This window comes from Topomyia yanbarensis, chromosome 2 (genome assembly GCF_030247195.1).
Source record: "Topomyia yanbarensis strain Yona2022 chromosome 2, ASM3024719v1, whole genome shotgun sequence".
Lineage (NCBI taxonomy): Eukaryota > Metazoa > Arthropoda > Insecta > Diptera > Culicidae > Topomyia > Topomyia yanbarensis.
The window spans coordinates 341,331,774-341,357,719 of NC_080671.1; the positions used below are offsets into that span (position 1 = coordinate 341,331,774).

Here is a 25,946-nt window from a genome sequence, read left to right on the forward strand (position 1 = left end):
ACTTGTTATGCAACTCTTCTTGAAGATTATATTCGGCATATTTCATTTCAATCAAACATGTGCTATATAGTCTAGGGAGCAAACGCAGCGCACTTACCGTGAAGGACGAGGCAAGCTACCTCAGTTTGAGACTGACCAAAGGTAATTTTCGTAAAACATTTATATTATGTGAGAACGAAAACCCATTAAGGATATTCATTACAATGCATTAGAAGAGAGACAATCACAGTTTCAAACAGAACATCTTATTTTAAAATTTTGCCTTTTTGCTCATCATACCGAAATAAAACATAAGAAATGGTTTCAAAACCATGGCGGACAATGACAGACAACTAAAACTTTTTAATAGCATTAGTATTGCCAATATAAGGCTTTCAAAATTGACATTTGTGCGCTGGTGCTATATAATAGCATTAGTACTGCAGAAACGAGCTGTCAATCTCTGCACAGTAATAGCACTATATTTCGCCTCTTCTGGCATAATATCAGCATTATATCAGTATTTAGGGCTTCACGGCTCTTTAAGACAGCTTTATATGTGGATCTAAAGCAGATATTAGGCTACGTTATAATGCTTATTGGTTACTTGGGTTTGTTGTAATAAAATCATTGCCACATACTTTTAAAAAAATCAAACTTCCGTTAATTTTTTCTCGCAAAAAGATATGTAACCCCTTAATAGGTCTGAAACACTTCGCTAACCCGAAGAATTAATCTAGAATAGATATTTTGTCTGCCTTTGAAACCATTTCCTTGAATATAAATTTGAAGCTTTTTAAATTTAAAATTGTAATTAAAACCTTAGCTAAGCCAAATCTCTTAATATATCACTGATCGGATTATTAATCCAGCTTTAATCATACACCTTAAATTATACATGTTTGGCAAAAATATATGTAGCAGTCTTAATTTAGAAAGCTGCATACGATGTTCGCTATAGTATTTTCGACACAGAATATGTTAAAATAAATAAAAATACCTTTAATTTTACCCCCAAATGATTCTCAGTAATATTAACACATCTCTTGCAACATGAAAACTTTTTTTTCTGGACAAAAAAAAGAAGCGTAAAGGTTCCGCGCTCGTGGACTTGCCGTTTCTCGTAACCATGCAACTGGCTGTTCACAACGGGATAAAAAACCTACCTTGTTGGTGATGGATGCATGATGCAGCTCATCCAGCGTTGGCCGATTGTTGGCCTGGAAGGAGAGGATGTTCCGGTAGTTATCCACACGTGGCAGTGCTTCCCTTGTGAAATGTCTGTAAGGGAATATAAAAAAATAAATCTGTTAAGTATGGTTACCATGTCGTCGCTGTTGTGCTATCTTATGACAAGCGCCATTTAGCACATTTCGAGAAAAACGATTTTTAAAGTTTGAGATTGAATATCTTGAAACTTATAAATGGTATAAACAATCCAAAGAAGACAATTGATGCTTCTATCTGTTCTGCATTAATCTCTCAAATATTACGAAGATCGGTTGACTATGTTGCGAGTTTTTACTATGAATGTAAACAAAAGTCGCACTCACACGTGTCATAGGCGTGTATTGATGACAAAATTTGTATGACGTGTCATAATCGTGCATGGAAAATTTTCCATAGAAAAAAATCATCACTTTTTAACTTTTATTCATATCTTTGGGTTCATATGGTCTATAAACATTCGGTGAAATGCATTTTAAAGGAAATGAGTCAGGGAATCTAGAAAAAATAGTTATTCTTGATTACAGTGTTGCCAAATATATTTTATTTCCAGTTCAAAACTAAAACTGTGTTTTTCTCACAACTCGTATAATTTTCTTTCGAAAATGTTTATGCCATTGTGTTCCTCAGACATTTTCACACATAAAACCGTCTAAAACTTCAATATAACTTGAGCCAATCCCTAGATATAGTGATTTGAAGCAAAAAACTCACAATTTCTTATCATGTTTCTAGCTATATCTAAGTAACCAAGTAGAATTTCAAAATTCTGAAAACGCCACTTTGTAGAGATTTTTCAAACAAGTAATGTGGCATATCTAACTCAGTTTACCCCAAAATGGCGTTTGTCATAAGATAGCACAACAGCGACGATGTATGAACTTTAGCTTCACCACTCCAACCGGAACGTGACCGGTGACATGTGAGGAAAATTTAACTTATTTATTTCTCCCTTACAGTGATATTTCCAGCGGTTTGTATTGCACACGAAACTGGGCAGAAAGAATTCTCAGCAAAACACCATCACCAGATGCGGCCATGATTTGAACATATCTCGTCCTACTAACAAAATACACTCTCAAAATTTTCCAGGGTTGTCTTGCATATTTCATTTTCTTTTTTAGAGGTGATGGTTTTGTTGCTTATCATTTGCTAATGAAATCTAGTTTTCAGTTATCTTTGATCTAATAAGACTTTGTTCAGTAACCTTGTAAAAGATGATTCCCTCTAACAAAATCATCAAAACGAGAAATCAAACCATATTCAAAACATGTTCAGCATCCATCGACAACGATTGTTTCGTCATTTAACGGATCTTTTATGAACACAAATTTAAATTGAAAATGACACAACTCTTCTGCGTCGTTTCAATGTGGTCCAACAATCCCATGCATATTTATGAAATCAATCACCTTCAAATGAACCGATCAGTTCTTTAGAAACCGTAAATATATTTGTCCAATATTTTAAAAAACAAAATCAGAGTGTTTTGTTGTTAGCTATTTAAATTCGACTACTTTCCTGGAAAAGTTCAATAAAAGTAGGGTGATCATATCAGGCGTGTAAAAACCCAGGACAATCTAACCTCCTGACTCCACTCCATTACTTCCTGCTCGAACGTGTTTGGCGATACTCTGCCAGAATGGTCTTTCGTGAGAATTCGCAACCCGATCACTTCTTCGGATTTAAGCACACGTGATTTTCGCTACACCACAATCAGCGAAGATTTCAAGCTAATGTTGGAGAAATTTGCAATTCTCAATTGAGCGAGCGGATGAAATGAAACATTTTTAAATTATTTACCGTCTTTAGCACTAAATACTCGTCTTTGAAGTAAAGAAGAGACATCAACGGTTCCAAGTAGCCTCCCTGAGCATAAAAGTAAATACCTGGTAGTTTCCAATGAAAACCATTACCTCTTAATCTGTGAGCTAAAATCGAAACAAAAACTACCATTACAGTGAAAACCCGTCAGCCCTCAATTTTCTCAGCTTTTCGACCCGATTTTATCAGCCAGCCAAGGTTATAAGACTAGGGAATAATGTTGAATATTTCATCAGCTTCGGTTTATTAAAGAAAATAAATAAATATGTGTGGTCGTTGCCCCCATTTTATCAACCAAAAATAAACCAAAGGGGCTGATAAAAACGGGTCTTCGGTGTATTTCCAAACTTCTCCATATTAGTAATTGTCATATCGTGGTTCACTGTATCAAAAGCGGCAGATAGGTGGGTATAAGCAATATCAGTTTGAGCGCGACGCTCCATAGTACTATTATGTAGAATGTTTGACATGGCAGGTCAGTCTCTGAAGTGGTACTATAATAACCAACTCGAGACAGTGCTCAATTAAGTTATTCCATGATAGTTACTGTTGTCTCAGTTATTTTCTTTATGAACTGGAAACATGTTCGCGGATTACCAGCAAGAAAAAAAATTGCACATGCAAGATTTCGTGATTGTACATTAGGGTTTTGTTTCTCGTATGCTTGGTCGCCATTTGTGGTTCAGATATTGGTATTGAAAACTCTATTTTAGACTGGTGCGAAGTCTGATTACAAGACTTGCACATAGGAGTTGCCCCTCGTGTGTGCATAGCGTAGTTTGATTAATAGTAGTTCCGTGAGTTTTGAGTTTTATAGTCAAGTAGGAGGAAATAGGTCTTTCGACTCACATCCTCACCACAAGAACATCGATTGGAAAACCCGAGAAAAAGCTTCTCAAAGCATCAGTGACGGATTGTAGTTCTTTGTATTGCAACATGCAATTTGCTATTAGCTCAGGAGGAGTACGCGGCGATAGATCATGTAGTCTTACCTCTATATAGTCGTTTTCTATACATTATGAATTGAAACCATTCAGATGATTATGAAAAAATCCATCCAGATGATGCCCAAGGACATAAACCCTATCAACACGTCAAAGCTCCGCCCAAAATAGGGGAAGATGGGGTAAAACGCACCTCCTAAGGAAATATGATCATAACTCAGCTATAGAACATTAACCCTAGAACGTTGCACTGGAGTACAAATGTACCCCACGTCTTCATTGGAGCCGTGTGAAGACGAGAATTCAGCATTTACTGACCTGGGACCCTAATCATAATTCAATTTAGACTTGTAAGGGTTGGAAAATGTGATACACTGAAACCTCCATTTACGAACTCTTTTTTTACGTAATATTTAATTTACGTAACTTTTTTTACGAACTAAATTCGAAATAACGAACTCTTTTTGGAAAGTTTGAGTTCGTACATTACAGCATGAAGTTATATACTTATGTATGTTAATGTTACTAATATAAGTTGGGTATTTTCGGAATGGGGTTGACGAGTGCATGACGTAAATCGATGTCTTGAGCCGTTTTGGAGTCCAATATGGCGACTTCCGGTTTATATAAATTTTCTATAACCTCAACAATATGGGTATTTTCGGAATGGAGTTGCTTAGTGCATGACGGAAATCGATGTCTTGAGCCATTTTGGAATCCAAGATGGCGATTTCCGGTTTAGATAAATTCTCTATAACTACAACAATATGGGTATTTTCGGAATGGGGTTGACGAGTGCATGACGGAAATCGATGTCTTGAGCCATTTTGGAATTCAAGATGGCGATTTCCGGTTTAGATAAATTCTCTATAACTACAACAATATGGGTATTTTCGGAATGGGGTTGACGAGTGCATGACGGAAATCGATGTCTTGAGCCATTTTGTAATCCAAGATGGCGACTTCCGGTTTAGATAAATTTTCTATAACCTCAACAATATGGATATTTTCGGAATGGGGTTGACGAGTGCATGACGGAAATCGATGTCTTGAGCCATTTTGGAATCCAAAATGGCGACTTCGGGTTTAGATAATTTTTCTATAACACCAACAATATGGGTATTTTCGGGATAAGGTTGACGAGTACATGGTCTAAATAGAACCCATATTGTTCGTTATCAAGAATATTGCTCAACCGGAAGTCGCCATCTTGGATTTCAAAGCGGTTTCAATTGTCCATTTTCAGCATCTACTTGTCAAGCCAGTTCCAAAAATACCCATATTGTTAGCGTTATCAAGAATATTGCTCAACCGGAAGTCGCCATCTTGGATTTCAAAACGGTTTCAATTGTCCATTTTCAGCATCTACTTGTCAAGCCAGTTCCAAAAATACCCATATTGTTAGCGTTATCAAGAATATTGCTCAACCGGAAGTCGCCATCTTGGATTTCAAAACGGTTTCAATTGTCCATTTTCAGCATCTACTTGTCAAGCCAGTTCCAAAAATACCCATATTGTTAGCGTTATCAAGAATATTGCTCAACCGGAAGTCGTTATCTTGGATTTCAAAACGGTTTCAATTGTCCATTTTCAGCATCTACTTGTCAAGCCCGTACCAAAAATACCCATATTGTTAGGGTTATCTAGAATATTGCTCAACCGGAAGTCGCCATCTTGGATTTCAAAACGGTTAACGGGATATCGAGATTATTGCTCAACCGGAAGTCGCCATCTTGGATTTCAAAACGGTTTCAATTGTCTATTTTCAGCATCTACTTGTCAAGCCAGTTCCAAAAATACCCATATTGTTAGCGTTATCAAAAATATTGCTCAACCGGAAGTCGCCATCTTGGATTTCAAAACGGTTTCAATTGTCCATTTTCAGCATCTACTTGTCGAGCCAGTTCCAAAAATACCCATATTGTTAGGGTTATCTAGAATATTGCTCAACCAACGAATATTAATAAGAATATGAAGCAAACTTTTTTTACGAACTAAATCCCAAATAACGAACACTTTTTTTACGAACTAATTCAGTTTACGAACCCCCGGTTTGGTTCGTAAATGGAGGTTTCAGTGTATAACCAGTTTGCTTATAGCCTTCATGGAAGCAGGTGTCAAAGTTGGCGTGAGGTACATTCATACCCCAGTGTTTCTGCTGTTAGTGTTTCGTCAGGTTTTGTGCTGTCAGTGGAAATGTGATTTGTGACAATAGCAGTTTAAATACTGGTTGTTTTACTACGTAAGTAACAATTAGTTTTATATAATCGTTTTTAATCATTTATTCCATTAATTTAATTTAATTTTGAAGTAGAAAAAAATCGTTTTCTGTTTTGCTGATTTTTATTGTTTTATTATTTATTTTTGATAGTTTTTCAAAATATTGACTCGCAAGTGTAATTTGCGCACAGTAACAGTATCGTTGCGTGTTACCATTGTATTACTGATCAGAAATATTTTTTTCATTTCAATTTCCACCCCATTTCGTGGGATTTTCCAAAACTCGATTTTTAAACTTTCACGCTTCCAAATAATTGCACTTTTTCAAAAAATTCGAAAGTCCATTTTACATCGGTTCTAGACCATTTTTTCAACTTTTAGAATCATTTGTTTTTTTCAAATCGGTTGCAAATTCGCAAAGTTATAGTAAATTTTGTGAAACAAGTCAAAACCACCATTTTTTGCAATTTTTTGTTCAATCCAATTTATGCATCATTGATTTTCGTACTTTCACCCACACAGCTGTTTTTGCAATTAAAAAACGAAGAAAATTATATAGTATACATTTCTTTTGTTGGCTTTTTACCTGTGAAAATAGCGATCAAACGCGTGGGGTACATTTGTACCCCAGTGCAACGTTCTAGGGTGGAATTAATGATTAATGATATCGTTTAGCCAACATTTTCCTCAGTAATCACAATCATAACACCTTGCAAAATATTCAAAAACATGAAAAATAATCAATTCTTTAAAATCATTCAAAATTACCTTTTGAAAAATACGCGGGGTAAAATGCACCTGTGCGGGGTAAAATGCACCACAACAACGGATGCACCGCAACAAACGGGGCAGAATGCTCGGTGAACAAGTAAATAGTTTTGTTTTCTGACGGGATTTCACAAAAGTATGCCATTAAATAGCCTTAGGTTATGCAATTAAATGGTTTTCAGAACTATTTTTCTTTTTTCTATTAAAAAATCAGCAAAATCAAAGAAGAGAGCATTTTACCCCCGATGGAGCAGAGATATAAATTTAGCAAAAAGTTAACTATTTAGTAGATTTTTCATATATAGTGCGACAGAATAATGAGCTACGGTACGCAGCAAAAAATATGAAAATTAACTTAAGCGTAATTCATAATATTGCAGAAAAACCATTCGTGTAATTATGTTTCACGAATAAATTTACGCTTTACATCATGCACATAAAAGGAACCCTTAAAACCATGCAAATCTGTATGTTTCTATGCAAATTTTCATTAGTCTGTTCGAGATTTGCTCGTTATTCATTAAACTTTCAGCCAAAATATCTAATTTTTACATGATTTCATGCGAAACGGTGTTGTGCAGAGAGTAAAACTAACTGCTTTATACACATACCTACATGCACGAGCCACAACTCAATGCTTTTGGATCGTTCACGCTCAAGCGCAACTTATATGGCCACTGCAGTCACGTTTGTTATGTGTTGCTTCAGCTCAGCCAGTAAGGTGGTGTTTTTGGTGAGTCAATGATTGTCAGTTCAAGCCTTGGTATATTATTTAATGGGAATTTTTTTTAATGTCGGTATGGTCACCAACACATACGTAACTTACTTATAGAACGATTTGTGGCCAATGTAAAATTAATCAGGCGCATATTTTTACACTATTTACCGCGTTCCCTTTATGTGCAGTATAGTTAGCATAATTTTACATGAATTTTTATATCTGTGTATAAATAGTACTGGAATGCACTGATATAAATTTACAACTTTTTGCCTTTCTCATATAGAAAGGTTATGCAATCACTCTGAAAACCGTCAACCCAATCCCGGCTGGCAAAAGGTTTCTAGATTTTAACAGGGGCGTAGTTGAGGGTATACGGAGATGGGTTACCCCCTCCCTCCCCCTCTTCTGATCACTACCCTCCCTTTAAAATCCCCTTTAAATCACCCCTCAGACCACCACCCCATCCAGCCCTCATATCTCTCCCCCCCCCCTCTCAACCTCATCATCTTTATAGCACCACTATATCACAAAGCATACCAAATTAAGTTGGGGAGTAGTTTGTTCGTGGGATTTTCGCCCTCCTCACACACCCACCCCCGCATGACAGAATGAGTTAGCAAGCAGATAACATTGAACAAATGCTGATTAGGCTAATTAAGTATGATATTTTTTTGTTTCAAGTGTTTCACCGTCGACACGTAGCTCATCAAGTTCGTGGCTGGCAAGCCATTGTGTATAACTGCAAAATGTACTAAGAATGTAATGAACATTTCCAGAATTATGTTGAACATAACCAGCCGCCGAGCAATAGTTTAGAGAAATGAGAAAGGCGCACTTGCACCGCTAGGTGGATTAAAACAGGTTTTTTTATAACTGATGGGTAAAAAATATTTGGCACCTCAAAAAGACGTAAAAAATAATTGTGAGCGAGATACAGTTCAAGACAAACTGGCGTTCTGCGGTGAGAAAAGTGACCAAGGAGGCGGCGTCAAATTTGGTGAAAGGAGTTAAATGAAATGCCCGACAATTCGTGTTCGCTAGATAGCAAGCTTAAGTGATTACTTTTCTTTCTTTATTCTGTATAGACTGAACTTGTAAAAGAAATATAATTTGATTTTTATTATAAAGCTTGCCCGGTTTTTTACACATTCTTATTTGACAAATTTTTGAGCGTAACACCCTCTATATTAGAATGTAAAAGTCAACTCCTGCAGAGGGCAAAGTCAAGGTAAAGCGGCGTAGCAAAAGTTTTCCGGTTAAAGGCCAATAAATCTTACAATCTAAAACCCTCATAGAGACACTCTAAAGAGTGATAGACGGGCAAATAATGTACTCTGAAGAAATCAGTATTTGTCTATCTAGCTATTTGTCCAATTTTGACGGCTCCTTCAACTTATATATTTAATAGAGTTCCCAGGAGATTAACGAAGTGATCGTTCATTAAGGTTCGAACTTTTTTTCTCATTATGCCAGCGAGCCAAGAGCGTGTCTTTGCACCGATTCCTAGTATGGTTGACGAAAATTAATTAAAGCGTGATTATTTGATTGGTAGTAGGCCGGGTAATTAACGACATTATGTCTCTTAATTGGAATCCTTTGTCTTCTTGACATAATTGATTGATTCGGAACCCCAAAAATGCACCCAACATCGGGTATCCCATTTCAAAAATCGACTAAAAAGGCTCTAATTAACGTGCTAATTGCCCCTTACTCCAGTCCCGATCCCTGACGGAATCAGCCTACGATTCAACTCACCTGAAACTCCTGGCATATTTGTTGTCGTCAATCAAATTATCTTCCTCATCGTCATTCGAATCAGACCCGTTGTTTTCGTCCATCTTGAAGCGTGTGGTTTGCGAGTTTTTCCTCTCCTTATCCCGAAAACTGGGCCTGAGCGATTGCAGCCTCGAGGTTCGCCGCTGGACCGGCACTTCCGGGAAGGTATCCTCGTCGGTGGGAACGTCGGCGTTCCCGTTTAGTCCGCCTCCCGTTTCTCCTCCTCCTCCTCCCCCAGTTCGCTCGTCATGGTTGACCAGATTAACCTGGAATCGGTTGGCCGACCCGGATCGGTGCATCGTGTTCATTTCCACCTCCTTGGGATTCGATTTGGCCATAATTCAAGCACGTGGTGGGGTTGTGCCAATGTTTGGAGACTACCCTTGGAAAAACAGCTTCAAAAGCAGGTGAATGGGAGACGAGGTGATTTATTTGTCGGCTTTGCTGGTTGGGATTGCTCACGTCTGGGGTTCGTGATTGTTAGGATGACACGAGCATCGGGAAAGCTGAAACGAGAGAAGATAAGCGTTTCAAATTGGTACGTAAATTGATACGTTGATTACAGAAGTCATTACCAGACTGCATTCAATGTGTCGCATGGTTTTGCTTGTGGCTTATGGGGAAGCATTTCTTGTCAGTAGTAAACTATCAGGTAAACTATCAATTCTAAATCACGCCCAGGTAGTTTTACGTTGTCCCAAATCAAATCTATGTAGCAGTCTCCGAACTGAGTTGGCACGAAATCTTATTAGTGGAATGAGCCTCATAGCAATCTCGCTCAAATTACTTGTAGGTGTCGGAGATGATTGAGTTTGAAAGAAATTTGTTACTAACATAGGATCATAGCAGAGGCAACGGAAATTATTTACGACTTTATTTTGCATTCCTCTTGCATACTAGCATACAGATACTAGATAGAATCTGGTTTCATTTACTTGAATTGGTATTAGTTACTGACATTAATTGTGTTTAGCTTTTCGTATCGCCTTCTTCTACAGCCTTCTTCAGTACCAGTGGCTTAGCCAGAAATTCGGTTTGGTGGGGTTTTTGACGAAAATCGATTTTTTTGAAAATGCTAGAACTTATATAACTTTGATAAAATAATTTACAAAAAAGAAGAATCAATATAGAACAGCTTTCAAACCTCCATAGCTAACATTCTTTTTAAATAAGTTATGAAAGTTAAAGAAAATGCAATTTTAACTTAAAATTATATTCGAAAAATTTTCCTACAGTAAAAATGACATAATTTCGAAACGGTTATCACAAAATGTTTAAAAACTCCATGGAGTCTAACATAAAACATCGCGTGTTCTGATACATAAATTTTGGTAATGCATTCACCTAGAAATTATTATGGAGGAAAAAAAGTAAGAGACAATATATGTTTAGAAAAGTTGTTGAGAATGTCATTTGAGTTATAAAACGATATTTACAAAATTTCCTTCTTCAAAATTGTATTTTAAATTCATGAACTCGTGCCTTCAACACAATGTGAATAATATTGTTTATAATCGACAGAAGAGATTTATCGTATACAGTAATATCAGAATAACACTCTCGAAAACTTAACTGAAGACATTTCGACATAGATCTTTCATTAGGGCTAAAATCGCAAATGTAAACAAACTGCATTTTCGCTATTATGACATTATGCGACAATAATACTACAAGATTGAGGTGAAAATTAGTTAAAATGGTGTTTAGTTCGATTTATAATTAAAGAAAACAAAACGGCGAAACATGCATTTTCTTCGAGATTTCGACTTAGGCCCTTCTTCTCATATGGAATATAAAGGCTAAACTTACATTTTTAGACAGAACCGGGGCGTACGGTTATTATTCTCAAAATGATTCTTGAAACGGCTGTTCTATTATATAGATGATAAGCAATATCTACTATGATCATGTCTACTCGATAGTTGTTGCACATAAACATTCGAATATTTCGATATTTTCATGAAATTTGAAGAAAAGATGCACGCGCCCTTTCATTTACATTGGGTTTCTATACGCCCATTTGCTGAGCCCTATTAAAAAGTATACTGTCAAGCTCGCCCATTTATCCAGCCCTACCCAGCAAGACAGAGTCAGTTTAGCCCATTTACCGCGCCCTTCTGAAAATTAAGTTTGCGGTTTAGCCCTTTCGCAAATGGTGGTTGCTGAAGGGCGAAATCACGACTGGAATGCAAATTGGGCGTAAGCATTTTTTTTTAGTTTCTACCCACTAAAAGCACATAGGAATTAAATTCTTTGTTATATTGTCATAAGGTTCAACCAAAGATGCTTTAGGAAAAACATGGCCATAAAGTAATTTATACCTATAATAAAAACTACATTTAGAAAAGCATCGCCGAATATTGAAACTGATTTCTCTCCATTTGAGTACATTGCGACTTAGGCACTAATGAAAGATTTGTGTCGATTTAGTCTCGATTTAGTTTGCGTAAATTTTTTAAAAATTTTGATTATAGAGGTTTTAACCTTAGAGTCTTTCGCCTCTTTTTCGGGTTAGAGAAATCTCTTTACAAAAATCTCTAACCCTATGTGCGGGGTTGGGAATTGTACCCAGGTGAGCTGCGTGTAAGTCAATCGATTTACCAATTACGCTATTCCCGCCCCCAAAATAATTAGTTCTCCATGACTAGTTCTAGGCGGATATAAGGCCAATGTTTTGTTATCAGAATGTGTGCTGTTTAATGTTGTGATGCAGAATACAATCCAACAGATAACTCATTTTCGACAAAAATCCATATGGGCAATTATGTTTTCATGGGCAGTATACTAGATAGATTTGTCACAGATATGGTGATATGTTTATACCAAACAGCTGACAATATCTATTTTTTTCTCTCCCACATCCTTTTATTTGTTGCACAACCTAATATTGTATGATAGGAAAACCAAACACATCAAACGAACACAGGAGGAGCGGTGGAGGGGGGGGGGGGTGTAGCTTGTTGCACTTGACTTTCTACATTCGCGGAAATAGTTGAGTCAAGCTAGATGGAATAGATAGGAGCATACAAAAACATGGGAGGGTTCTACGAATCACCTGCTGTAAGGGGTTTTTATTTTCGACAACAAACAAGGGTAAACACAATTGAACCATGCTAACATAAGTTGTTTACTTGTTCGTATCGTTTCGTTTATGGCACAGAGAATGGAATAGCGTCATTTAAGGCTCAAGTTACCTTTTACCTTTCTCATATAGAAAGGTTATACAATCACTCTGAAAATTGTCAACCTAATCCCGGCCCGGAGGGCCGAGTTTCATATCCCATTCGACTCAGTTCGTCGAGATCGGAAAAAGTCTGTATGTGTGTGTATGTGTGTGTTTGTGTGTGCATGTGTGTGTGTATGTATGTGCGTATGTGTCAAATTATGTCACTCATTTTTCTCAGAGATGGCTGGACCGATTTGCCCAAACTTAGTCTCAAATGAAAGGTGCAACCTTCCCATCGGCTGCTATTGAATTTTGGATCGATCGGAATTCTGGTTCCGGAATTACGGGTTTAAGAGTGCGGCCACACAGAAATTTCTCATACAAATTATAGGAAAACGTCGAGATTTGATGCAAACTTGAAAAAAAAAATTGACGACGATTCACTTTTTTGGATTTTGGTACATTTTTGCCTTTCTCATATAGAAAGGTTATGCAATCACTCTGAAAATCGACAATCTAATCCCGGCCCGGAGGGCCGTGTGTCATATCCCATTCGACTCAGTTCGTCGAGATCGGAAAAAGTCTGTATGTGTGTGTGTATGTGTGTTTTTTTAGAGAGCAGTAAAAAAAATTTCAGGAAAACCCTGAGCGAGGAAAAATGTTCAAAAACCCCAATGTTTCAGGGAACGGGTTTGGGCTGCCATCACCCAACCCGCTAAAAAACCACTGCTCTTGCCAAGAACCTGATTCCTCCCCGGCACTACCTTACGGCATTACTTCGGAGAGAGGTTTTTATGTGCATAGCACACACTCAAATTCAACTACTTACTAGTTCGTTTCTTCCGCTGGGTTACAGCCCCACTCCTCGACACACCACTAATTCTCCACCATCCACACAGACTGGCAATTTCTGCATGGCAGTCGGAAAGCTGACTGTGAGTCGAGACTTAGTGCTCCTCCCCTACGAAGAGAATCTGGGCGGCAAACTTCTGACTGTCTAATTCCCCGAGCCCTTCGGCTGGATCCCTTGTGCCAGTTAGTACCGCAACTCCCTTCTCGCACCATTCACATGGACCTAGCCTACTCTGACGGAGAATTCCCCGGCGAGAGAAGTTCTCCCGAAACCGAGCCAACCAACCAGGTGTCGAGGTCAGTTCGGCGATTTCGGTGGAGCAGGGCGTCCGGTTCGCTTATGCCCCGACGACCTGCGACTGGTGGTATCTCGTCGCGGTCTACTCAATCTAGTCCCCGACGGTGAATCTAGCTTACGCCGACGGAGAGTTCCCCGGCAAAGGAAGCTCTCCCGATACCAATTCTTCTTTGGTCCCAGCACCACAATTTCTTGAGCCCTTTGGCTTCCTCTCGTTCCGTTTCGCTCTACTTTCCCGATGAGCCATTCAGCTCCCGCCCTCACCTGTTCGCGAACTACTCGGTCTAGTTCCCAACAATGGATCTAGCCTGTTCTCCTGCAACCGAGCGGTTGATTTCTACTGATTCCGATGTTCGTTTTTGTGAGCCATTTAGCTCTCCGCGTCGTCCCGATCTACTCGAACTAGTCCCCGGCGGTGGATCTAGCCTACTCACGAGCTACCCGGTAGGGTGTCGAGATCGGTTTGGCGATTCCGGTGAAGCTTGAAGTCCGGTTCACAGGCGCCCCGACAACCCAACTCGGTGCTACGTCACATACTACTCAACTGGTCCCCGGCGGTGGACCTAGTCACAGTCGCAAATTCTCTCGGAATTTCTCTCGAAACCCGATTTGTGGCTTCTTGTTGGTCTCTTCGCCACTTCCTCTGCAGCTCGGAGAGTATGCTATGAGACCACTCTGTTGACAGCATCCCAGGTATGTTCGTCACGGCACATCTCTTCGACGATATTGTCCACTGTCATACCAGGTATACCTCTACGAACTTCTTCGAACCTAGGGCATTCGAAGACCACGTGTTCCGGTGTCTCCTGCACAGTCGCACACTCCGGGCAAAGGGGTGACGAAGCATGTCCAAACCGATGCAAGTACTTCCGGAAGCATCCGTGCCCGGACAAAAACTGCGTCAAATGGAAGTTCACCTCTCCATGCTTCCTATGTACCCAAGCCGACACATTTGGGATGAGTCGGTGGGTCCACCTTCCTTTCTCCGCGTTGTCCTACTCCTGTTGCCATTTAGCCAACGAGTCCGCTCGGATCAGTCTCCTAGCGTTACGTGCATTTCTCAGCTGACAGCATTCCACGTCCTCCGCCAGGGTAATGCAGATGGGGATCATCCCGACGATAACGCATACTGCCTCCGACGATATTGTTCTGTAGGCACTCGCGACTCGTACGGCCATCAGCCGGAATGTCCTGTTTAGCTTTTCACGATTCCGCTTGGTTTTCAGCGCAGCACTCCAGGCACGAACTCCATATCGGAGTATCGATGACGAAACAGTAGATAGCAGACGTCTCGTGCTGCTTCTCGGGCCGCCGACGTTTGGCATGATTCTCGCTATTGTGTTCGTTGCCTTCGCCGACTTTTCACAGGCGTAATCAACGTGGTTGTTGAAGCTCAACCGGTCGTCGATTATAACTCCCAATTGCTTCAATGCTCGCTTCGATGCAATCACGTGCCCTCCGACGTCGATCTGCATCCGTTGAACCGTTTTGCAGTTACTGACCAACAACACCTCCGTCTTGGGGTGAGCTATTTGCAGCTTGATCCCGTTCATCCAGCTCTCGATCGCGTCTATTGTCTCCGTCACCGACATCTCCACTACTTCAAGTGTCTCACCCATCACCGTTAGTGACACGTCGTCCGCGAAACCGACGATTTTCTCTTTCCTAGGCAGCTGCAGCGTCAAGACCCCATCGTACATCCCGCTGCAAAGGGTTGGACCGAGAATGGAGCCCTGAGGAGCGCCCGCTGTGACACGCAATGACTTCTGCCCTTCGCTCGTCTCGTACAGCAGCACTCTGCTCTGAAAGTAGCTCTTCAGGATCTGGCAAAGATAGTCGGGAACCCTCATTCTATGCAGCGCTGCAGCGATGGCTTCCCAGCTGGCACTGTTGAACGCGTTCTTCACAACTATCGTGACCACAGCGCAGTATCGATCTCCTCTTCGCTTCTGTTTAGATGACTTCTCAGCATTCTCGAGCACTATCTGAATTGCATCCACTGTCGACAGGGTTACCACATATACAGATTATTCTGTATTTTACAGATTTTTCAAGATAATTTACAACCAAGATTCTGTATATACAAATTACAGATTTTTCGCTAAAATACAGATTTTACAGATTTTCTGTGAAGGTTAGTAGAACCCAGGCTATCAGAACTTCATATAACGCTTAAAAAACATCCTATGCAGTTCAGACCTTAAGTAACCGCTAAAGGCTAGTATACAGTTCAAAAAACGTGTAATGGGAATTGGGTTCCTGTGTATTTTAAATGGAGCTCGGGATTTCAAATCCCGTGACTACACAAAAATGACAGTTTTCATGAAGTGTAAACCCAACCGCAGGAGATTTTAAAACTCTTCACACAGAAATCCGACCGGGAGCAATTCAACACAAATTGTTTCTGACGGGGAAAATTGTATTTTTATTAGTTTTAAAATTCTGTGCTATTTTGATACTGTTGGTGCTTTTTAGAAGCAGCAGAACTTTTGTTTTGACAGTTTGGAGAGATCTCGACGGAAAATTTTCCCTGATCAAATCCTGACACAAATCCTGTGACCGATTTCCCGAACTGTAAACTAGTCATGGAACAAAAACGCCAAATTTAGAAATCATTTGTTCTACAGATAAAAAATAAAATCAATCTGATTGTTTTATTTGTGATCGGTTATCACAATTAATTTTTTGCTGTCAAAATATTGTTTTTTGGGAAACTTATAGTTAATTTTTGAATACAGATTTTCGATTCAGAATTTTTCTCCCGCGATACAGATTTCCAGATTTTTTCACGAAAAAATACAGATTTCAATGTGGCAACCCTGACTGTCGATGCTCCTTTGCGGAAACCGAACTGCATCTTGGACAGTCCGCGCTCACCTTCCGTGAATTTCGTCAACCTGTTAAGAATGATCCTTTCCAAATGCCTGTGTGTGTATGTATGTGTGTATGTGCGTCTGTGTGTGTACGCGAACACAATCTCAATCACTTTTCTCAGAGATATCTGAACCGATTTTCACACCCAAATGAAAGGTGCAACGTTCCCATAGGCTGCTACTGAATTTCTAATGGATCCGACTTCCGTTTCCGGAAATACAGGGTGATGAGTACGATCACGTAGAAAAAGTCGATTTTAATAAATTCTGCAATGAATGTATAATGGAGAAAATTTTTCCAAAATGTGACCACAACTTCTTCGGTTTGTAGTACTAGGTCACTAACAGCCATTCAAAGTCTTTTTGGTCACATTGGCCCCCATCATCGGTTCCGGAAACCCCGGCGGAAGTATCCAAATTCAGAATAACAGTCACATCGGTTTCTCGGAGATGGCTAGACCGAATCAACCAAACTTAGTCTCAAATGAAAGATGTTGCGTCACCATAAATGGCTATTGAATTTTATCCTGAACCGACTTCCGGTTCCGGAGTTACGGGTTGTGGCGTGTGATCACATAGCAAATTGTGATTCAAATCGATATTCCGATGAAAGCAAAAACTGTAAATATTTCGCCAAAATGTCTCTCAAACAACCTCAATTTGCAGTTCTTCAAAACTGTCAAAAAGTTCAATAACTCTGTAACGGTTGAGGTTTGATGGTATGTGTAGAACAATTTGTTTCTCCAAATATGACAATCTATCACCCCCCGAGAGGATCTTAACCATGAGCCAAAAACCCTGTATTTACAGTGCAAAAATAGTCATCAAATATTTTTATTTATGGAACTCACTTTAAAGTAAGAAAATCTTTTTCGTGTGTATCTTTTCAATGCAGAGAACATTTACTTCGTCCAATCGCCTGAAGAATTTTGAAAATATGCTTTTGAATATGGAGTACGCGTCGAAGTCAAAATGCCGGGGTATTGAGACTGAAATATAATGGCAAATGTCGGTTAATATATCTACTGTTTTATTGAAAAGACATTTAGTACGTTCTATAAGAACCTCAGAAGTAATTGAATCTCCGTTTGATTGCGTGTTTTCGCGTCCCATATTTTTGTCTATATAAACAAAGACAATGAAACAAACATTTTGATTAAATTCAGGGATGTTGTCAACAGTCTACCCTTTTATGCAACATGTTCTTTTTACAAGACCTCCCCAAATCAAATGGGTAAAAAATGAAAACTAAAAACACCGCCAACTAGTCACGGTCTCCCCTATAGGAGAATTGTTGGTAAAATTAACATGATTAGAGAAATTCCACGAACATCCGTCCGAAAATTGCGATCGACCATCTTAGATTCCGACGAAACTTTTCAATTTTCACTGGTGTGGAAGACAAAAACATTTTCCACAGTCAATAAGATTATCTTGACTCGAGAGAAATTTTTTAAAAGGAGGTAAAAGTTTTTACACGCAGCATTTCCAAAAAAAAAATTTGTTCGATTACCGAATTTTGTACAGTAAAACTGTCTGAGAACGAGTTATAGAGAATGAATACTTCGGTACGAGAAAAAATGCACTGAAAAAAATGTTTCACTTTTCATAAAAACAAAAATTTAGGATAAAAATTTAAATTGCCAAAAAAAAATTCTCTTTAATTTTTATATTTCGTCGACAAAAACCTAAAAAGAAAAGAAACATTTTGAATGTGATTGAATGATGGAGAACTTATCGGTAAAAAAGTTTTTCTAACAATAATTTTATACATGTTTTTAAAACATGTATAAAATTATTGTAATAATAATTGGCATACAAGATTGTAATATTACTACAGATTATAATTCTAAGCATCATTTAAAATCAAAATGCATTTAACAAAAATCTTCCAAAACGCAATAGTTTTCGAGATATTTGCTCCAACAAAAACAATTAATTCGTGTAATTATGCCCTTTTTGTAAGTCATTCACGTTACGCCATCGAAAAATGTCAACAATCTATTGTTTATCTTCTTAAAGACGTACAAGAAACTTTTTCAAAGTGTTTGAGAAGCTTTGAACAAAAAAGTTTTCTTAACAACAACTTTTGACATATTTTTTATAATTTTCTTTTGTAATATGATACTAATCGTTAATTTAAATCAAAATGGTCATAACAAAAACAACAACAATAGTTTTTTTCAAAAGGCTCATATAATTTCCTGTAACCTTTCCTTTGACATCAAGGCAATATTGTAAACCCTTTGAAAGCTATACGAAAACAAACAAAATATTAATCAACCATAGGGTCTGATGATTAACCTAGGGTTACTGCGCCCTAATCCATCCTAGCTCCTCTATTCATCCCACCCATTTGAACACATTAGTTAGAGCAGTATCTGCTATCTCTATTCAACGCATTAGCTCAAATGGTAGGATGAATAAGGGTAGGGTAGAGGGGGTAACAGTGAAACACATTTTTTCTACGATTTAAATTTGATGATAATACATGATATTTGGGTAGCCAAAAGTGTTACATAGTACCACTCTGTTATTAAGTAATACATATATTTTTTCCAACTGGTTAAACTCACGGGAAATAACTTTTGGTGGGTAATAAACAGTCGGTGGTACAATGTACGATTGTGCCCCATGGGTAGGAACTATGAAACACGACGTCGTCTATAGTGAAATATTCTATTTGTAAATTCTGTTCTTTTGTTTTGACGAAGAATTATCCTAACGCTTCGAATTAAGGTTATATTGAGGCGAAAATCACTTGCTTACGAAAGAAATCACTATATCATCGCGTAACATGGGACTACCATATATGCATATTAGCTGCAATCCTGAAAGTAGCGACCATTTCTACAAAATTTGTCCAAATTTACCAATTTTGCACTATATGAGTGGTATTTACTGTGGAAAATCGGAACCCATTCACATTTTGAGACAGACCACAAAAACACGAAAATTCCACTGTTCCCCATACGCCATCGTTTCACAGTTACCCAATTCTATTCACGAAAATTGTGAAATTACACAGAACCATGACAAGTCACCAAAAAACTTTGTTCGCGGCAAATGTTGAGCATAAAATTGGCTATAAATAACAATGGGCTAAATATTTATTTAATGGATGGTAACTCATAAAGATGGAATAATGTTTTTCATTGCAAATTTACTCTGGCTAAATATTTATTAAATGAGATGCAGTTTTCAGATCTCTCTTAAAAAACAGCAACACGTGTAAAGAATTAGAAATTGTGAAATATGAGGGAATGAGACGATTCTGACCATGCATTATTATTTTATTGCGAATGTTTCAGAGTTCCTGCTGATCCACTGTTACCCTCTCTCCCCTACATTGTGCTCGACTTTTCGCTTCGCTGAAACGCGAGCATTTTACAGATTATGCTACGTTTCGTACTTTGATCTTGATTGTGGTCAAAGCTCCCTTTTCCTTTTTTTTTGCACATCGATGAATATGTTTTATGCAATTCACTATGAAAATATGAAGCTGCTTATCACAGTGCGCTTGAATATTTCATTTTAAACCTCTGCGATGGCATATTGTTTTGCACATAACATTCGGGGAAAATCGCGTCGACTAACAATCGGGCGACTATATAAAAGTAAACAGATAGTACTTTTAGTATGTTATGATGTTGTTTGCTCGTTTTTGCTCCTTAACGAGTTATTTAAGGTTGAAGTTACCTCAAAAATATCGCAAAATATGAAATATATATTTTTAATTCAACAGATAGGAAGTAACTATGTTCAACAAATATATGTGTTTCAATACCGCAAACACCTTTGAGGAAGATTCCAAGAAGATAGGAGAATGTCTAAAAAATTTATCATGAAAAAACTAATTTTAGCTAATTTTAGGGGGTCTTCCATATAATATGTTCCATAACTTGTAAACTATTAAACATAGATATATGGTGTCTTCAGCAATTTCTTTTGTAGTATTATTTGCTACAACTTAGCCAAAGACACAAAGTCTCTATCAGAGCTTAAAAAATTGATATCCCTGTGTGAACTTGAAAGCAAACCAAATTCAATTCATGCCCACTGCGATGAATGAAATTTTTGGTTCGTTTCCCTCGTCATTCGTTCTCCCGACGCAGCACATTCAAGTTCGGACATGTTCTGTTTCAGAAGCAAAATGAATTTAGTTTTTATGGTAGCTCTGAGAGGGATCATTGAGCAAAAGTGCACCAGATATAGATTAGGCAGTTAATTTATGCTTGAAAATGTAGGAGATGCTAACATCTGCCTTCAAACTGTCCGCATAATAGGAAATGAATGCTTTGGTTGGTGAATGAATTTATATTTCTCCTGCACTCAAGTATTCGACTCTGCATGAAATTTCAGTCAGTTGGAAAGTGAATGAATGAGGGAGGCGTTGAATCTGAATGTCGGTTTCGGTAAATGCAAGCAGAAATAAGTAGCTAATTTTGAAATTTCGTAGCACTGGTAGCGTTAATCAGTTCGAAAAATAAATTTCGCATATCACTTATAGGTGTATTAATCACTGAACGGTATACTTCTGTGGATGTGCAATCATAAAAAGCTAACGCTATTAATTTTGAGAACGAAAACGACGTTTTAAAACACTGTGGATTGTTGACATTTTATGTTGAAGTAACGCGAATAACTTATAAAAAAAAGCATAATTACACAAATAAATTGTTTTTATTGGAGCAAAATATTTATATATTTCGAAAACTATTGCATTTTGGAAGTTTTTTGTTTAATATATTTTGCTTTAACATGATACTTAGAATTAAATTCTGTAATAAAATTACAGTTTTGTATGCCAATAAATATGACATTTTAAAACATGTATAAAGTTATTGTTAGCAAACTTTTTTACCCATAAGTTCTCCATCATGCAATCACATTCAAAATGTTTCTTTTCTCTTTAGGTTTTTGTTGACAAAAATAAAAAAAATAATAAAATGAGTTTTCTTGCAATTTAAATTTTAAATATAATTTTTAGTTTTTATGGAAAACGAACAACATCTTTTTCAGTGTATATTTTTACGTATAGAAGTATTCATTTCCTGTAATTCGTTTTCAGATAGTTATGATGTATAAAATAAAGTAAGCGATCAATTTTTTTTTTGAAATTAATGCACCTAGAAAAAATATTGCAATTGGCAGAGAAAATTATGGCGATTCATAAACTAGACACAACTGCAAGATTTCGTTCGAATCGACGGTGATCATATTTTGCGGCCGACCGGTTTCTCATGGAATTCTCCATTATTCTCTAACTAATAAGTGGTTCAGGCATATATGCATCTTTTTATATACGTTTTGTACACAATTTGTGTTGTTCAGTCCGCAGAACTTAAATACGAAATAAACGTTGACAACACTCTTGTTTTGAACGTTGTCGATAAAATTCTCTATTCAAACAAATTGCACACATTATTGAAAACACGAATAATAATTGAAATTGGCTGGAAACTAACGATAGGACTGTGAAATGACACTGTCAGCATTGAGTCGTCGTTAAATATGCCCGATGTACCTAAACTGGATAGCGTGTAAAGAAGTGTGCAATGATCGATCTTGTAAAATGCAGCTTGAAGGGCAGTAGACGCTATAGATTTTCGTTTGTGGTGGCATGAACTCGTACACAGTTAAACAGTGTAAAACTTGCACCCGTTTCCTTGCTGTGAGCAAAGTTTATCTTGCGCTTTACATCACGAAACATTCCATGCATTCGAATGCTTGTACCGTCCGGACGACACAGCCATGATGTTGCTCGCTTGGCATTCGAGCGACGATTAATTGAAACGGCCGCACGGCACATCTATTTGTAAACTTTCTGTATTCGATTGAGTCACTTAGGTGCGGGTTTGTGAAAATGCCAACGTTGTCGAAAATCCATTGCGTTTACCGCTTATTGTACCGTCCGGACAATAGAGTCCACATGTTGCTCATTTAGCATGTGAGCGACGGCTGAGATAAAACGAACACTCCGGAGCTGTATAAATAACCTTCTCGTTTGTGATGAAAGGCTTAGATACTTTCTTTTAACCGCTCTGCCTATAATGGGCTTGCAAATTACGCATTTTCCTCGTCGTTCTCGAAAGATTTTCTGAAAATTCGTTTGTGCTTTATTTACGGTAATCGTACATTTTGTTAAACTGAATGCCAAACACGTGCACATATTTGCGTTCAAATAATGGAAACATATCGCGTTCAGTTCCACGGAAGTTATTCGTATTGAAAAACTGGGAAAATATCTTAGCAGAAACTCTTGGAACGGGACCCCAACATTGAAACGTTAGAAGTATCCTACTTTAAAAAATGAGGTATCACAATTTCTACTGTTTCTGATTTTAAAGCACCACCTGTCATAGCACAATATCCGTCGAACAAATAGCAATTTTATGCAAAAGTTCGATCCAGATGTACACCGGATAAGTTTTCATTGGCACCCAGTTTCAACTGTGATGTTGCTATACATCGCATCCGCCACACACGGGCCATCTCCATTGTTTCGTTTGTTGTTAACTATTTGCGCTGCTACAATTACTAGAGGTACGATGAATGTTGAAAAAAGCAGGCAACGATCTATGATTGTCTGCTTATTGGACGATGACTGTGCCAACAAAAGGGATAATAAATGCGAGTGATAATTTATACTGTGGCCACGGAAATAATTGAAAATCGTGCACTTTGCTGCCACCACCTGTGTGATTGTCCAGGGCACATCTGCGACGTGTCAAAAAAGCGACAGACGTGGTTGCATAATAGACATAATACCATCATAGACCCCGCATAGTTCTACTAGTTTCACTCGGAACTTTTATAGGTGCATTAGTTTGACATTTATCGTACATATATGTCAAATGCAAAGGGCTACTATGCAGATGCACAGTTGTTCGATATATGTAGGAAAATAGAAAATGCTTGGTTCAGTAGCACCATACGGGTCTATAATACTTTTATGTCTATCGGTAGCATCCATCCGGTTGGCGGTTCAGCAACAAGTGAGTAATACGAGTTCGTTGTTTCAGCGCATGTTTTCCGTCTTATATTTACATTCTCATTATTTTTATGTTATGTTGGGAGTATTAATTCGGTAGCCAGTTGAACGTTTGAGATTGTCCGAGAGCAGGCAAGTGAATCAAATCATATGTATAATGTGTTCTGTGTCCGTGTAGGTCATGTTCCACCGCAATCAGTTTTTCTGATCACGTGCAGAACTGATCCCATCATTCATAGTGCATACTCCTCGCTTATGTTATCATCCGCAGGTGTGCTGTCAAATGGTTCATGCTATCGAGCAAGCTCACGCTTATGATGAAAAATGGAATCGGAGAAAATAGCAATAATAATAATAAAAATAAACAACCAACCGTGTTGATTTTATCAGTGCTGAGCACGTGAAACAGTCGCGCGTCTAATTCAATCCAACCTCCACCCACTGTTCACGCACTCTTCCCACCATTCTGCCGACAGTTAATTTGCATTTTAACGACATCGTTTACTTAGTCGACTCCCCGTGTCAAGTTAACATTTCAAACTCGAACTTAGCCGTCCGGTAGCCAAACCTTTAAACAGGTGTTGACGCATAATCACGTGGCTAAATAGTATGTTCAGGTATGTCCGGTCATTCATGTCCCCTGCCCTGTACATTCGCCACTCTCGGTGGTCCACATTCGTACAATGAATTATTTATAGATTTTTGCTGTAAGCAATGAATAAATTAGTATCAGCAAACATTTATTTATTATTGCCACCGGACCCGCCTGATTCGCCTGGTTTCGTTTTCGCACCCTCAGACGGCGTACTTTGAACGTGGTGGAATGGAAGGATACTCCATTGCTACTCGCAGCGATAAAGTACTGAACGTTGGGCTCCCGTGACATTTTGAAGTGCTCGTGTATATCTCAAGAATTCCAAATTTATGGCTAATTTAATGAAACTGATAATTATTGGCAGCTATTACCGCCGCAGTAGTTATCCAATGACCGACGTGGTTCGCTTGATAATTTTTCACTATTTAAATTTATTTTTGTACAACGATTAGATTGATTAGCCAGTTTACCGAAGGATATGTTAAAAACGGTTTCTATCCATTTATATCCTTACATAAAAAATTGTGAAGTGATGCAGCCAAAAAATCTATAATTGGAAATGGGGAAATCAGCTACAATATCTTTTGAGGACAACAATTAAATGGTTAACTTCGATTTTCGCCAACAAAACTCAATTTTACAATATCAATTCCTAACATCTAAACTATAACACATTTATCCTCTCATGGACCAGTGATAGCAAATTGTGGAATCAAAGTAAGGAGTGAATGCCGATTCGGTATCTGTCGTAAACATAACACATATGTATGCATTTCTTGCTATACTGTTGGAGGCACGATTTTAATATTTCCATCTTTCGTGTAACTCATGGACTCTGAACTTATCCTTTTCCGTGCGAGATATACATATAAGTAGTCTGGTGTTGACGATATTGGAAACGTACAGTGCACTAGCTATTGAATTTTTGAATATAAGTAATAAAATCCGTGATGCGGAAATTTTTAAACTTTTTTGAAAGGCTATCACCTTACCTATGACCTAACAATAGTGAATTCGCTTTGAGTGCAAAGTATCATTTGGACTAAAATAGTCTACAATAAATAGAACTTTGCAATGTTCTATTTATTTTAGACTATTTTAGTCCAAATGATACTTTGCACTCATCAATTTACATGCTCAATTGAAGTTAGTTTTCTGAAGCCCAACTAATTGATCCCAACTGAATGATAGTAAATTCAGTCAAGTTTTTTTAAGTTAAAAATGTTGGTCAAGTTAGATAATCGTTTCCGAATTTATATAGAAATTCTGTGGGGTGTGTCCAAGAGTATTTCCGTACAGTCACTTACCCAATGAGTTCCCATGTTATTCGAAAATTTATCCCTTCCCATATCGCCTCATCGCTTTCCTTATGGGAAGCGAAATGGAAGTGAAAGGCAGGCAAATGGAAAATGGCAACACAGTAAAATCGCAACACAAAACAATAAACAAACTGCATTCTTCGCTCTCGAAGAAATAATGAACGCTACTGATAAAGCCTATAGCTCTTTACCACACTAAGATAGGCACAATAGCATATCCTTGAATTTGAGCTCTCTGTACATAGAAGTTCATCTATGTAGGGTAATTTGGGGAGGGATGCCGCACATTTCTAAAAATCGATCCTGCATCAAAATAAACCATTCAATAATTGATGAAATCATTTTTATCAATTGCGACAAGTTTTTAAAATACTGTGTGCATATCTGTGC

The 25,946-nt window shown here is 38.0% G+C and overlaps 1 protein-coding gene across 9 annotated transcripts in view; it reads right to left on the reverse strand.

Moving 5' to 3' along the window:
• Positions 1-1,009: 1,009 nt before the first annotated feature.
• The window catches only part of LOC131684083 (uncharacterized), a 421,804-nt gene continuing 396,867 nt past the window's right edge, over positions 1,010-25,946 (reverse strand). For all 9 annotated transcript variants that reach the window (XM_058966634.1, XM_058966636.1, XM_058966633.1 and 6 more), the window contains 2 exons: positions 9,439-9,965; positions 1,010-1,260 (listed from right to left, as the gene is read on the reverse strand). In XM_058966634.1, coding sequence (XP_058822617.1) covers positions 1,014-1,260; positions 9,439-9,797 — 606 coding nt within the window. In that variant the 5' untranslated portion in view covers positions 9,798-9,965 and the 3' untranslated portion in view covers positions 1,010-1,013. The remainder of the gene's footprint in view (positions 1,261-9,438; positions 9,966-25,946) is intronic.